Below are 14,534 nucleotides of genomic sequence, written 5' to 3' on the forward strand. Positions count from 1 at the left end.
CAACAAAAACGTGGATTTTAAAATTGTTTCAAAAATGCACCCAAAGCCACGAAATCCCGAAATTTTGGCGCAAATCGTGGCTTTCCTGAAACCGGCCAAAGATCCAGAACTAGCCAGTAGCTATAGACCGATCTCGCTGCTGTGCCATCTCTACAAACTATACCGGGTGTTGCATCGTCGAGCGGGACATAGGAAATTCCATGTAAATTTTAATGGGGTCAATTATTGACTTCTCTAATTATTTTAGAGAATAATTCTATTTAGGTTTATTGAAGAGCACTAAAACCCACATTCATAAGAAAAAATTTAGATATTTTTAATTAGCCCGTTTACGAGTTATCGCCGATTTCTTTTTAAATATTTCTCATTTCTTATGGCCCTGTATTTACTTATGAGCACCAGTCAAGGTAAAAGATAACTGTCAACTGAAGGTGTCATTTCAGAAATTTATCTATTTAGTGCTTTATTATTATTATTAAAAACTCATACCTACATCGAAAATATTAGCCATGAATTACACTACCGAAGAAAAAGTATTGATGATTAAATGGTATTATCAAGGAAATAGTTATCAAAAGGTGTCGGACATGTTTGCTGCTCTGTATCCGAATAGACCGATTACCTGGAAAATCTACAATCGCAAGGAATATCCAGAGATTTGAGACCAAAGGTACCCTAATAAATAACTGCAGATGTGAAGCAAGGTAGGAACAAAGAGAAGATGCAAGAAATGATACCGACTTGGAAGTTTTATTGTGCCTGGAAGAGAACGATGGAAAGATCAGCACATGGAAACTTGAGGATGAAATAGGAATAGATCACACTAAAGCGTTTCGAATTTTGAAACGACATAAATACTATTCCTTCAAATATGAAAAACACCAAGAGCTACGAGATGGGGACGAAATACGGCGGCATGCTGGCGTTTTGTTTTGATATGATGGAAAGAGTAAACACGGATAGGGAATTTTTAAAAAACATATGTTTCACTGACGAATGCACGTTTACCTTTAATAATGAACCCAGTGTTCAAAATTATCGATATTGGAACAAAGAAAACCAACACAGGTTTGTCGAAACAAGAACGCAATATCCACAGAAAGTAAATGTTTGGGCAGGGATATTCGGACACAATATTATCGGGCCATTATTTCTTACGCGAAATTTAAATGCAGAATATTATTTGAAACTACTCGAAAATCATATTTTACCTGCTTTACATGATGCCGCTAGGGAAAATCAGGAAGTTTGGTACCAAATGGATGGCTGCCCGCACATAGTACCCTGGCTGTTCGGGAATATTTAGACAATAGTTTTAACGGAAACGTTATTGGCCTAAATCATACAGTAAATTGGCCAGCAAGGTCTCCTGATATTTCGCTAAATGATTTCTTTCTCTGGGGCCATTTAAAAAACAGGATATACAAGGATAAAAAATACCAAAATCTAGACGAGTTAACAAATGCTATTTCTGCCGAATGCAATAGAATTTCAGTTTTCCAACTAGCGAATGTAAGAAGAGAATTTTATGATCGCCTCGGTTATTGTCTAGCAGTCGATGGAGGAATATTTGAACATCTTCTTAAATCCTAAAGTTCTAACAATTTAATAGTACCTAAATTAATAAGTTATTGAATATTGTAATACGGTAATAATAATATATGTATACTATAATTAACCTTGTAATTGAATACATCTTTAAGATTTCCGATGTAGGAATGAGTTTTCAATAATAATAAAGCACTAAATAGGTAAATTTCTGAAATGACAACTTCATTTGACAGCTTTCTTTTACCTTGACTGGTGCTCATAAGTAAATACAGGGCCATAAGAAAGGAGAAATATTTGTATTCGTAAACGAGCTAATCAAAAATATCTAAAGTTATTCTTTTGAATATGGGTTTTAGTGCTCTTCAATAAACCTAAATAGAATTATTCTCTAAAATAATTAGGGAGGCTAATAATTGACCCCATTAAAATTTACATGGGATTTCCTATGTCCCGTCCGACGATGCAACACCCGGTATGAGCGAATGGTTCTCGGTTGCATGGAGAAGATCGTGGAATCAAAACTTGTCCCTCACCAAGCTGGCTTTAGGCCAGGAAAATCATGCACTGGGCAAGTCTTGGCCCTTACTGAGCATATCGAGAGGGGATTTGAGGATAGGCTGATCACTGGAGTCGCGCTTGTTGATTTAACCGCCGCATATGACACCATCATCCATAAACAGAGACGATAATGCAATTTTATCGTAGTCTATAAAATAATATTGTGTTCCGTAGCGAGTTACGCTTTAAAAAATATTCAGAAATTATTATTTCAAGGAATTTATTACGAGTAGAAAAAATATTGTGCTGGGTTGGCGTTGGTTTCTCTCTAATTTGACAAATAAATAAAGCTGTCTCTTTATTTGTCAGTTTTGAATCAACATTTTTTATTCTCTTTCGTGTCGATTGCTGATTGAATTTGAGCCAGAAATGGCTCAAAACGAAATAATTAAATTATCAACAGATATTGAGGCTGAGGCGACAAACGCCATATCCAAACTACTTCCATTAAAATCCCGATTAACTTATGAAAAGGAATAGAAAAATTTTCAAAAATGGAAGCAATTAAAAAACGTACGAGAAGAAATAAAGTTTTTAACCTATCCTGGTTGTTAAAGTATCATTTAATCTACCATTGCGGTTAAAGTACTATTTTATCTATTATTTTTGATAGATATAAGGCAATTTTAACAATTGCTGTGGAAAAAGACAAAATTTCGTGCATTTACAATTATTTTATTATCAATTAAGAGATAATGTTGTAACCAGTACGAAATCAAAGCCTTGTTATTTTATAAATAAGACAAAATAAACTAAGTACTTAATAGAAATTCAATAAAACGATTTTCTTTCATAACAGTACCAAGTACGACGATTCTAACGAACTTCTTCAGCGCTGGAAATAACCATTGCAATATGCGCCTTTTTAGGATGCGGTACCAATTTCACTTGTCACGTAACAAAATCATTTTGTAACCAATTCTTTAGTCGTTCCTACTTACCGAGATCATATTACTGTTTCGAAATGTATCCAAAAACCATCAAAGAACACCAAAAAAAATCCAAGATAAACTCAAACACCAAAAATTAAAGCCACAACGCGACGCGCCGAGTTTTTTAGCGATTATTTTTTTCGTCCCGTACTGCCTACTCGAAGTACCACTGTCGTGAACGTACGATACGAAGACGTAGTTCTTCTGACCAAGGCAAGAACCAGCAGGACCGTCGAAGAAGGTGAAAGGTATTACAGGTCGAAGGAGGGAGAACCATCGCGACAAAGACCGGTACTTCAGGTGGGTACAGCCGCAAATGTATGGAATTTAAACGAAGAAGATTTTATTGAGTGTTCTTGTTGGACATTAATCATTAAAATTTAGAATGGAATTAGCTAATTTGGTATAATTTGAAGAAGCTTAAAGAATTTTTTGATAGCAGTACTAGATAAGCATCTTCTTAGCATGTTAATCTATCTCACTACTTTACTTAACGAGTCATTCCAAAAAGGAGTTTTTCCAAACTGCCTTAACTCAGCTATAATAATTATTCCTCTGTATAAAGGAGGAGATAAAGATCAAGCTTCGAACTATCGCCCAATTGCTCTCCTGCCCACATTATCTAAGATCATTGAGAGATTGGTTAAAAAAAGGCTTCTATCTTTTCTCCTTAAATATAAAGTACTTTCTACCCATCAATTTGGATTTCTACGTAACAGTTGCACAAATGATGCTATGTTCGACCTTTTTAATAATGTATACTCTAGCCTGAATAACCATCGCTCTACAGCTACAATTTTCTGTGATTTCTCTAAGACTGTATAAGTCATAATATCTTAATTAACAAATTGCAATACTATGGATTCAGGGGAGTGCCGCTCGAATGGCTTAAGTTATATCTTGGCAACAGAAGGCAGCTTGTGAGGATTGATACGTCTATGTCTTCTTGTAAGCCTATACAGGGTTGTTCACCACATACGACACGGAGTATTGTAGCTAAACGATGAGATTTTTACAAATTGTAAGTTTTGGGTTCGATAAAGGACTATTAGAGGTACAATTTAAAAATAATTTTACAAGATACAGAGTGTCCCAAATAAGTAAAAAATATCAAAGTTGTATTTTTTTAAATGGAACACCTTGTATATTATTACATTTTTAGTTTCTACGATTAAAATAAAGGTAAATTTGATTAAGATTTATTATACTTAAACCTTACCGTTTTTGAAATATTTTCAATTTTGTGAAATTGCAGTAAAAATTTTAAGGCTTCATTTCTCCAAGGGTATCAAAGTTTTTAATACTAAATATTTACTAAAGTTTATGTACTGATCAGTTATTGTGTTGCAATAATAAAAATAATACTACCTTATACAGAGTGTCTAAAAATTTATTTTAAATAATTATTAGCTTCAAACGGCAATAACTTGTTTAATTTAAATGGAACACCCTGCATATTTTACGAGAATCAGATGCACAATTTAATTGTCTATTAAATTATATTATACCATTTTTTACCTATCTCTTTAAGTTTCCGTAGAAAATGCATTTTCTTGTAATTTAGAACTTATTTATCAATATACCCATGGACTATTGACATTTTAGATTCTTTTTAAAGATGTACCAAATTTTTAAAGAGTACATATACTAATATTGTCGATATTATAAACGAATTTCATTAAAAAATAAAAAAAAACTGTTTAAATATTTATTAAAGAGGACCAATTAATATGATTCCAGTATTCAAACTACATTAACTGACTGTTTGCGTTGATTAATAATAATTGCTCCAAATACTAAAAAACTGAATTTTGTATGGGCATTAGACAGTGTGATAAAAAGTAACACCTTAAAAAAGATATTTCATTTTTTGATAAATGCTTATTTATAACAACAAAGACTTTAATTTGATAACTTATTATTATATTGATTTCTGACTCAAAAATCCACACTTATTTATAATAATTTATTAACGAACACAATTAAGTATATCATTAATTAGTATATGGGCGGAAATAATGGTGTTATATTTAATTAATGGTATACTCTTTTATAAAGATTTAAATAGTTTTCTTTTTGCATACAAATTGCTGCACAAATTGCTACGGAACACGGTTCCTGAAAAATTCGGTTATAACTGTCACCCTTTGAATAAGAAGACTAAGGAAGGAGCATAATGCTATCCATGTATTCATGCATGGTGGGCGGAAAAGGCACCATAAAAGCTCTCTAGGGTGGGGATCCTTGACAGTTTTGTTTGACGATTCATTTGACACATTTGAATTTGATTTGAAATTTTGTGGATTTGTCAGTCTTTATGGAGCTTATTTTATGTTATTTATTATTTATTCTACTACTGATAGTTGTATAAAGGTAGTAAATCTAGATGGAAATTGTGGCAGAACTTAAATTAACAGTGACACTTTCGCGATTGATCGAAAAAGGCTCTAAAATAGTTGGTTGTGTAGCGTGCGGTAGATCTCGGCAAAAATTGAGTGAAATAATGGAACAACTTTTCGCTAGTAAGTGACTATATAATATACATACGTGTAGTAAACCGATCATTTATGAAATTCACTTAAATTAACTAAATTATATATTTTTCTTGCATTTTAGCTTTTATTTATTACTTGTCAAACATTAGATGTCAAAGAATTTAGATACGTTAATTTGACTATTAGAATTATATATTTTTATAACAATTTTAATAACTACCAACATTTATTCACAACGTAAAATAAAACAACAAATTATTGAGTCTACCCCACGTCTACCCTACATCATAGTTTTACATTTTTTAAATAAAATTAGAACGACACTGATAAACCGGAATTTAAGTCGGCCATATTTGAGGCCCATCGCGGTGTACCTAAGATTTTTGATATGCTCCTTCCTCTGTCACCAAACTAACCAGCGCGAAAAGGCTAGTTTTTCTGGTTTTGTTTGTCAATCAATGTCATTTATGTGACAGAAATCAAGCAAATATTGGAAGTTCGAGTGAAATTCTCATTTAATTTCTAAAATTTGTAATAATATTTTGTATTTACATCCAAAAGCAATGGAGGTAGGCAGTAAAGGTAAATAAATTTCATTAACTAAATAGAATGACTTTTTAGGGCCATTTAAACATTGTTTCTTAAAGTCAGGAACACTTAAAGAAAACATGGAAAACAAGACAAGTAATCGTGAATGTTTTGTAAGCTATAAAAATATAAATATTGATTTGATTTGTTTATTTATTATTGATCTATTTTAATATTGGACCAGCAAATCTTCACTTGAGCTGTCTAACGAGTTTAACAGTTTATTAATAAAGTACTTTTCAATATTAAACTCCATTGAAAAGAAGAAGCAAACGTAAAAGCAGAGAATAGGTACATTAAAATTGCATAAAAGATAAATGTTATAATAGAGGTATTGAAATTTAGAAAACGTCAACATTTGACGACAACTTAAAATAATAACTACATACTGAATATTTTTTAAAATATAACTCGCTATGGAAAATAATGGTATTTTATCGTCTTGTATAAATAATAACTAATGCTTGTGGCAAATTTAAATAAAGAATAAATAGACGAACACAAAATATATGCTTATTTTTTTATTACAAAAAAAACTTTATACATCTTATTCGTTAAAAAGAAGTCCGTATGCGCCAAAAGCCAGAGCGATATCAGCCTGAGTCCAGAACCTGTGATAGGTAAACGTAGGTACATCACCACCATCCAAGTAAGCCTGTATTTTAGACCAGTCAGGATCGTTCTTGTACCACGACCTGATCTTGATAAAGGTGGCAGACGAATCGATGACGTCACCGTTGGGATAAGTACCGGTCCATCCGCTGGGAACATACACTGCTTCGTTAAAACGGCTGTAATCTTCACGGGTTTCCGGAGCTGAAATACCTTTGGTGGTTTGGTAGTTAGCGTACAAAGCGTCTAAAATCTTCTTGGCGTTTTCTTTTACGGTGGCATCGTTGGCTTTAGCAGCGTAGTAGGAGAAAGCTCTGGCAGTGGCAGAAGCTGTACCCAAATCTTTACCCCACGAAGTAACATTAACGTGAGCATTTGGTGGGTCTCCTGTCCATCCAAGATTCGCGGGCATTTCAAAGTCATCTCCCGTCCATTTGATGTTGGGAATAACCCAATTAACCCATTTCTCCAAGATAGCTTGAGCTTTAGTATCTCCGGTTACGTAGTAGTACTGAGCTAGACGGTCAGCTGACCAAGGTTGCATTCCGTACCATCTGTTTGATGGAGGGTCATGGTATACAGGTTCCCAATCATAAAACATACCATGAAAAGTGTCCACGAGTAAATCAGAGTCAGGAGTATCGTACCTTCCTTTCCAGGAGTTGGTAACACCACCAGCAAACGCTCCTTCGGAAGTTTGCAAGTACTCGTACAGTTCCAATTGTCTGTCCAGGGAAGTTTTCCAGTCTTCGACAGCTGTGGAGCCTTTGGGAGTTAGATTCGAGTCAGTACTCAGAGCGTAAGCGGCCAGAGGGTTCTGGTAGCCGAAATGAGCGGCGCCATCTCCGATACGCCAGGCCCAGTCGTACTGGGCGTTGTAGGAGGCACCCCAGGCGAAGTACCAGCTGATGAGGTAGTGGGCACTTTCTTTTCCGGTACCTCCTTGGCAAGCGTAGGCACCAACGCAGTTACCAACCTTCTTAAAGTATTTGTCGTATAAGGAATATCTATAACAAAAAAGGTTTTATACTGATTATATTATTGATTTGTTAATCTGAAATATTGTAAGAAGAATCTTTATTTACAACAGCCCATGTAATACTGGCAATACTCAAGGACTGTATATATTCTAAAGGACTGTTCGATCGCGTCAAATCGCCGCTGTCGTAGTCGCCGTGGAATGCTACGTCACGCGCTGACCAGCGCTCCACAGTGAGGCGGATGGTTATTCTAGCGGAACAAAATCTCAAGACCAATGTTTGGAACTTAAAATCTAAGAACGTAGCAAATGGTCTAATATATAGCAACTATATGGTTAAATTTATTTATTTATTAACAACTTAATTTATTAATAAGTAAATACAAGATAATAAAACTATGATATTATTCGTACATGACACACAAAAACCGTATTGTAAACTAATTATTGGTATTTTTAAAAACTAAACTAATTATTGGTATTTTTAAAAAATCAAATGGTACATCTTATAGAACTTTTGGGGTGCTATTCAGAACTCTAACCAGAACTGTTTTTCAACATTGCATTTCCTTCGTAGAGTCGATTTTTTTGCCTATCTATAGAGTCGTACATCAATGAAATTTTTAATTATTGGTATTTTAAAAAAATCAAATGGTACATCTTATAGAACTTTTAGGGTGTTATTCAGAACTCTAACCAGAACTGTTTTTCAACATTGCATTTCCTTGGTAGAGTCGATTTTTATGTCTATCTATAGATAGTCGTGCATCAATGAAATTTTTAATTATCGGTATTTTTTAAAAATCAAATAGTACATCTTATAGAACTTTTGGGGTGCTATTCAGAACTCTATTCATAACTATTCTTTAAATCATTTTTTACCTAGAAAATCGATTTAAACTGTGCAGGCTGCCATTTTATTTTTGTTCATAACTTGGTTAATACAATAGAACTATTTTGATCAATAGTCAGGAACTATAGAACTCTTGTTCTAGAATATATTTCCACTATCAGAACTGTTCTCGAATAAAAAAAGGGTGCTACGTGAAGTTGGCACCCCCCTGTCATATCTCCCGAAATTAACCAGAACTATTTTTTTAACTTATCAAGAACTATAGAACTATTGTAAATCTATCCAGAACTCTCAAATTCCAGTTCATTTTTTGAAAAAAGGGTGCCAACTTCACACGAGTAACTATGTGCGGTAATCTTGCCGCTACACAATTTATGAGAGTGTTGTTTGAATTTTGAACATTGGGTTCATTATTTAAGGTAAACGTGCATTCGTCAGTGAAACATATGTTTTTTAAAAACTCCCTATCCGTGTTTGCTCTTTCCATCATATCAAAAGAAATTTGACCAATATTTGCCAATAATTGACCCAATTAAAATTTACATGGGAATTCCTATGTCCCGCTCGACGATGCAACACCCGGTATACTATTAAAGTATGCTTACCTAAGGTAATCTCCCAACTTAGCAGCTTTGGATAATGTGTCTGTAATAGATGAAATTTGTCCGTTGTCTGTAGCCCATTGGGCAGCCCAGTAAGCAGCTTGGACAGCTCTGGCGTCAGCATCTGGAGCAGCACTGTATTTATATTGATGAGCATAAGAGTTGTCCTTGGTGAACAGGTCCAAGAAACCATTTTGACCACCGTATCTATAAAAAAATATGTAATATTAATATTTTTGTAGGTATAACAGTGGAAATATAAGAATTACTTGAATTGGTCGCAAGTAGGTTGAGGGACTGTCCTCCATACTGACTCTTGAGGTCCTCTCTGGTAGTTGTTGATCAATGATGGACCATTAGTACCGTCTTCACACTGTCCTTGAGTGTTGGAGAATCCGTAAACATTGTCAACGTCGAGGAGCCAGTGCATGGCGTACAATACATCAGAACCATAAGCATTCTTCAGTTCAGTAGCGATAGGATCTTGACCTATTGAGTATCATAAATAAATAAATTTAAAAGAAGGTTAGGAAAATATAACATTAATAACAATTTAGTTCTATCTAACTTTAATGTCTGAAATCTCTATATGGTAATATAAAGTCCATAAACTAATTTCGATTTTGAGAATAGCTACTAAATGCCACTAGAAAATTGCCATAACTACACCAGCCTTTTTGGTTGCCATTTTATTGAAAATTGACACTATTCAAAATCTGAGCCAGATAGGTATAGGAATCCCTAATATAGTTAGACAACAACTTTTAGTGTAAAGTATTCTTTCGTAAAACAGATTTTACATGAATAAATTTATAATTTATTTTTCAAAGAAGTCCAGATTTAGGAGTTCACTTGTCCCGAGTTTCCAAAACTTACCAACTGGAACGTTGAAATCGATCGGTGATGGGTAGTCGCTAGGATCGTCCAACTCAGCTTCGTACGACCCGGGTTTGCTGGGATTATAAGCTGCGTTAGCTGTTTGCAGTGCTGGAATAGCGTAATTTTCTAGGGTAGTCCAGGCAGTGTTGAAGGAAGAAAAATCTCCATTGACGGCTCCGTACATAGCTTCAAGCCAGACATAGTAACTAAAAGGAAAGGGAACACATATAGAATGTATAATTTAGCACAGTGTTTTTCAATCGCGACCCCTTTACAGGTAGAAATATTCTGGCGACCCCCTGTGTCATAGAAAGCCAAAAAAATTATTTAATTAAATGACTACATACGTTAGGTAATTATTTTTTTCCTATTTTGGTACATTTATTGTAGTATTTGTGCACTTTGAAGCAGATACCAGTATCAGGGAAGAAATTTTATTTTGCAAAGCACTTCCTGCAAACACTACTGGCCAGAAATGACTGGCAAAAATAGCGGACTTATTGCAAAGTTAAAATCGATGATGCCGAACATATCCTGGACACACTGTTTTCTTCATTGACAGGCTCTAGCTGCTAAGCTAATACCTTCTAATTTAAATGACGTGCTCAAGGAGGTAATAAAAATTGTGAATTCTATCAAAGGTAAAGCTTTGCTAACCCGGCTATTCAGAATCATTTGTGAAGATATGGGCTCGCTTCATCAAAATCTCCTTTATCACACAGAGGTCAGGTGGCCATCCAAAGGAAAGGTATTGACAAGAGTTTTGAAACTGAGAGCTGAATTGTTAATGTTCCTACAAGATACAAAATCTGAATATGCTTCTCGTTTCTCTGACCCTATTTGGCTCTTGGAATTAGCATTTTTGCCAGATATTTTTAGCCACCTTAACAATTTGAACTAGAACCTTCAAGGAAGAGAAGAAAATATTTTAACAGCGAAAGATAAAGTAAAAACATTTTACTCAAAACTTCGTTTGTGACCAACCTCTGCAAAACAAAACGTTCGAATCTTTTCCATGTGTTCAGAAGATTATTGAAGATAATGCAACAGACCAAAGTTTTGCAGTATAGATATTTTCCAGACTTGCACTCTGAAGCTGACAATGGGCGTAGATGGATTTTAAACGCTTTTTTGGACAAATCAAAAGATCTGGCTGATGTCACCACAAAAATGAAAGAATGTCTTCTAGATTTAGCCGTTGATGGCATGCTTAAAATGGAATTTCACACACCGGAAAAGTCTACGGATATTACAATTTTATCCAGCCATCGTCAGTAATTTTATTATTTGCATTTCTGATATAATAAAATTAAAATAAACAAATAGTTTACAGGACGTATTGGAAATAAAAATGCGAAATTTATCGAATTTTTCAAATTTACCTTGATTTTTATTGAACTCAAAAAAATACACACATTTTTTTTATTCTAACTGTGAATTAAAAAAAAAAAGATAAAACCATTTTTTACTAAATAAAGGGTATAGCCTCCTCTACTGTTCATTACAGCCCTACATCGTCTCTCCATGCTCCTGATCAGGTTGTCGATCTCTTCTTGAGGTACAGCCTGCCACGCTGCATTCACGGCCCGAACCAGATCCCTACGAGTTTCACGAGGCATACCCATTCTCAAAATTCTTCTTTGGACCGCGTCCCATACGTGCTCGATGGAGTTGAGGTCAGGAGATTGTGCCGGCCAGGGTAAGATGTTTAATTGATGAGCATTGATAAACTCACTTACCACTCTGGCTGTATGAGGCCGTGCATTGTCATGCATGAGAATGAAGTTTCTCCCAAAATCATTGGCATATGGTAACACGACAGGCTCAAGAATTAAATCACGATATGTGATTCCTGTTAGAAACCTTTCAAGAAAAACGAGATCGGTTTTTCGGCTTAACTGGACTCCTCCCCAGACCATAACTGTTCCACCTTGATAAAGGTGCACTTCCTGAGCATGATCCAACCGAATAAGATTTCCCGGTTCTCTCCATACCCTAAGCCTTCTCGAATTCGGATGAATTCCAAAGCGTGACTCATCCGTGAAGAACATTGGCCCATTGTTCATTCGACCACTGAACATGATCTTGAGCCCACATACCTCTCGATTTCCTCTCGTTAAGGGTTGAGCTCTCCAGGGGCGTCTGCTTCTTAAGTTGACCTATCTTAATCTATTGCGAACAGTGTCAGGACTAACGGTTACATTATGTGTTTCCTGGAGAATTAAACTAAGCTCTGGTGCTGTAAGAGTCGGTCGGCGTCGAGCATTTAATTGTAAAAAATGATCTTGCTGAGGGGTAGTAATGCGATGACGCCCTGTGTGCCTTTCAGCAACAACACCACTTTCACGGTAGCGTGCACTTAATCACGATATTACACTTTGCGTTGTATTTAATGCTCTATCTACGTCGATTTGGCGCATTCCAGCTCCGAGCATACCCATGGCCTTTAGCATTGCGTCTCTGTTAAGATGTCTACGCTCCATAAAGTTGTTTAATACTAAACAGAGTTATTTGAATGAATTCTGGCCAGTTATCATAAAAACATAGCCAGTACAGGTTAAATTTGAACAATTGATGCTAGGTGCTTTTTATACATTTGACAAAAAATACACAAACAGTTCTGCAAATATCCCAAATTTAGAAATAACTAGTGTGACTACTTCATTTCAATCGAAGTAGAAAGAATCGGCCTACAAATATGTGGTTGTTTATTCAAAACATTTATTTTTAACTTTAATAAAATGATATCCTTAGATTTTTCCGGTGTGTGTTTATTCACAAAGTGTCGACGTATTTTGGATAAAAAGAAAACACGAATATCCAGAGCTGGCAAGAGAAGATCTTAAATTGTCAGTTGTCAGTACTTATGTGAACTGACATTTTCTTCAATTCTGTGACTTCATTGTTTCAACTCTTCTTACATATTTTTATGTAGTTGTTAAGTAGTGCATTAAAGATTAGTTTTTATTAAGAACTCTAATTTACCTGAAAGCTTCAGAAGTGGTTTGATGACCATGATCTGGGGCTTCTACGATCAATGTTTCGACACTGTGATAAGGAATACCTTCAGAAGAAAAGTACCCATTAGCGGAATCGTGGATTTTGTTGTACTGTTCCAAGAAACGGTCAGTGTAGGTACCACCATGGATACCCACCACGCAGACAATGGCCAAAAAGGCCAGAGATACTCTCATTGTGTCCTAAATAAGATAATAAGTTAAGTACACTACAGAAATAGTTATTTTTTATTGTTTGTATCGACCGAAAAGATTAATTCATGAGCGATGAAACCACGAGTGAATTAATTTCGGGAGAGGAAAATGCAATTTTATCGTCGTGTATAAAAGTTACGTTTTAAAAAATATTCAGAAATTATTATTTCAAGGAATTTATTACGAGTAGAAAAATTATTGTGCTGTGTGTAGTTGGTTTTTATGTAATTTGACAAATAAAGCTGTCTCTTTAGTTATCAGTTTTGAGTCAATATTTTTAATTCTCTTTCGTGTCGATTGCTGGTTGAATTGGAGCCAGAAATGGAACATTGAAATGGCTCAAAACGAAATAAGTAAATTACCAACAGATATTCAGGCTGGGGCGACAAACGCCCTATCCAAACTACTTCCATTAAAATCCCGAATAACTTATGAAAAGGAATAGAAAAATTTTCAAAAATGGAAGCAATTAAAAAACGTGCGAGAAGAAATAAAGTTTTTAACCTATTCTCGCTGTTAAAGTATCATTTAAGGCAATTTTAACAGTTACTATGGAAAGAAACATTTTTAATTCATTCTAAAATCATGTTTAACTAACTAGCATCTTCGCAACTTAATCTTAGCATCGTCAGCAGCTGATTAAAATTTCATACAGTTATTCTTATTTATCATAATCAATTCATGGAGTTATAGTAAAATACTCTTCGATTTTTTTCTTCTTTTTCTTATTCTACTTCAAATCTACGCATGTAGTAGATTCGTCAAAATACTAGATACTAGTTATTATCCAAATAGTCCAAACTAAGCCCTGTTTGTAAAAATATATGTACTTACCTGTTTGTATGAACTTTACAAAAACCAATAACTTCTTCAAGTAATAGGTCAGTTTATTTATATGTAATATTTTATCAAAACATGTAATCAAGGACCATGATAAAGAATCAGTCGAAGTTGTTTAAAAAGATTAAACAATAAATGTTTTTAAACAAAAACAAACAGAACCTGGTAGCAACGGAGTTATTTAAAAAGTATTATATCATTGGATGGAGCAGATAAACAATGATTTTGAAGTAATCTACTCCTTCTTAAGAAATATTTTTTTGAAGTGCATTGTGCCTTAAAATTAAAGAAACTCGATGATAAACAATAATAAGGGGGTTATTGTTTATCATTGTTAAGGTAACTTAAATCATTAGTGATGCTGTTTGTGATAAATTTTATAAAATAATCCCGCTTAAGATGGGCTGGTCACGTATGCAGGATGCAAGAAAAC

At 34.5% G+C, this 14,534-nt stretch overlaps 2 protein-coding genes across 2 annotated transcripts in view; both read right to left on the reverse strand.

Moving 5' to 3' along the window:
- LOC115875236 (serine-rich adhesin for platelets-like) overlaps positions 1-3,227 on the reverse strand; it is a 141,405-nt gene extending 138,178 nt beyond the window's left edge. The window contains exon 1 of the mRNA XM_030890656.1: positions 3,051-3,227. Within this exon, the coding sequence (XP_030746516.1) occupies positions 3,051-3,059 (9 nt within the window). The 5' untranslated portion in view covers positions 3,060-3,227. The remainder of the gene's footprint in view (positions 1-3,050) is intronic.
- A 3,403-nt stretch (positions 3,228-6,630) lies between these two features.
- Positions 6,631-14,179, reverse strand: LOC115875237 (exoglucanase B-like). Its single transcript, XM_030890657.1, has 6 exons — positions 14,096-14,179; positions 13,035-13,249; positions 10,047-10,255; positions 9,440-9,659; positions 9,174-9,377; positions 6,631-7,743 (listed from the first exon to the last, which is right to left on the reverse strand). The coding sequence occupies exons 2-6, from the start codon at positions 13,241-13,243 to the stop codon at positions 6,672-6,674; spliced, it is 1,914 nt and encodes a 637-aa protein (XP_030746517.1). The 5' UTR covers positions 13,244-13,249; positions 14,096-14,179; the 3' UTR covers positions 6,631-6,671.
- Positions 14,180-14,534: the final 355 nt, after the last annotated feature.

Source organism: Sitophilus oryzae, unplaced genomic scaffold (genome assembly GCF_002938485.1).
Source record: "Sitophilus oryzae breed Bouriz unplaced genomic scaffold, Soryzae_2.0 scaffold_1356_pilon_pilon, whole genome shotgun sequence".
In the NCBI taxonomy this organism is placed as follows: Eukaryota; Metazoa; Arthropoda; class Insecta; order Coleoptera; family Curculionidae; genus Sitophilus; species Sitophilus oryzae.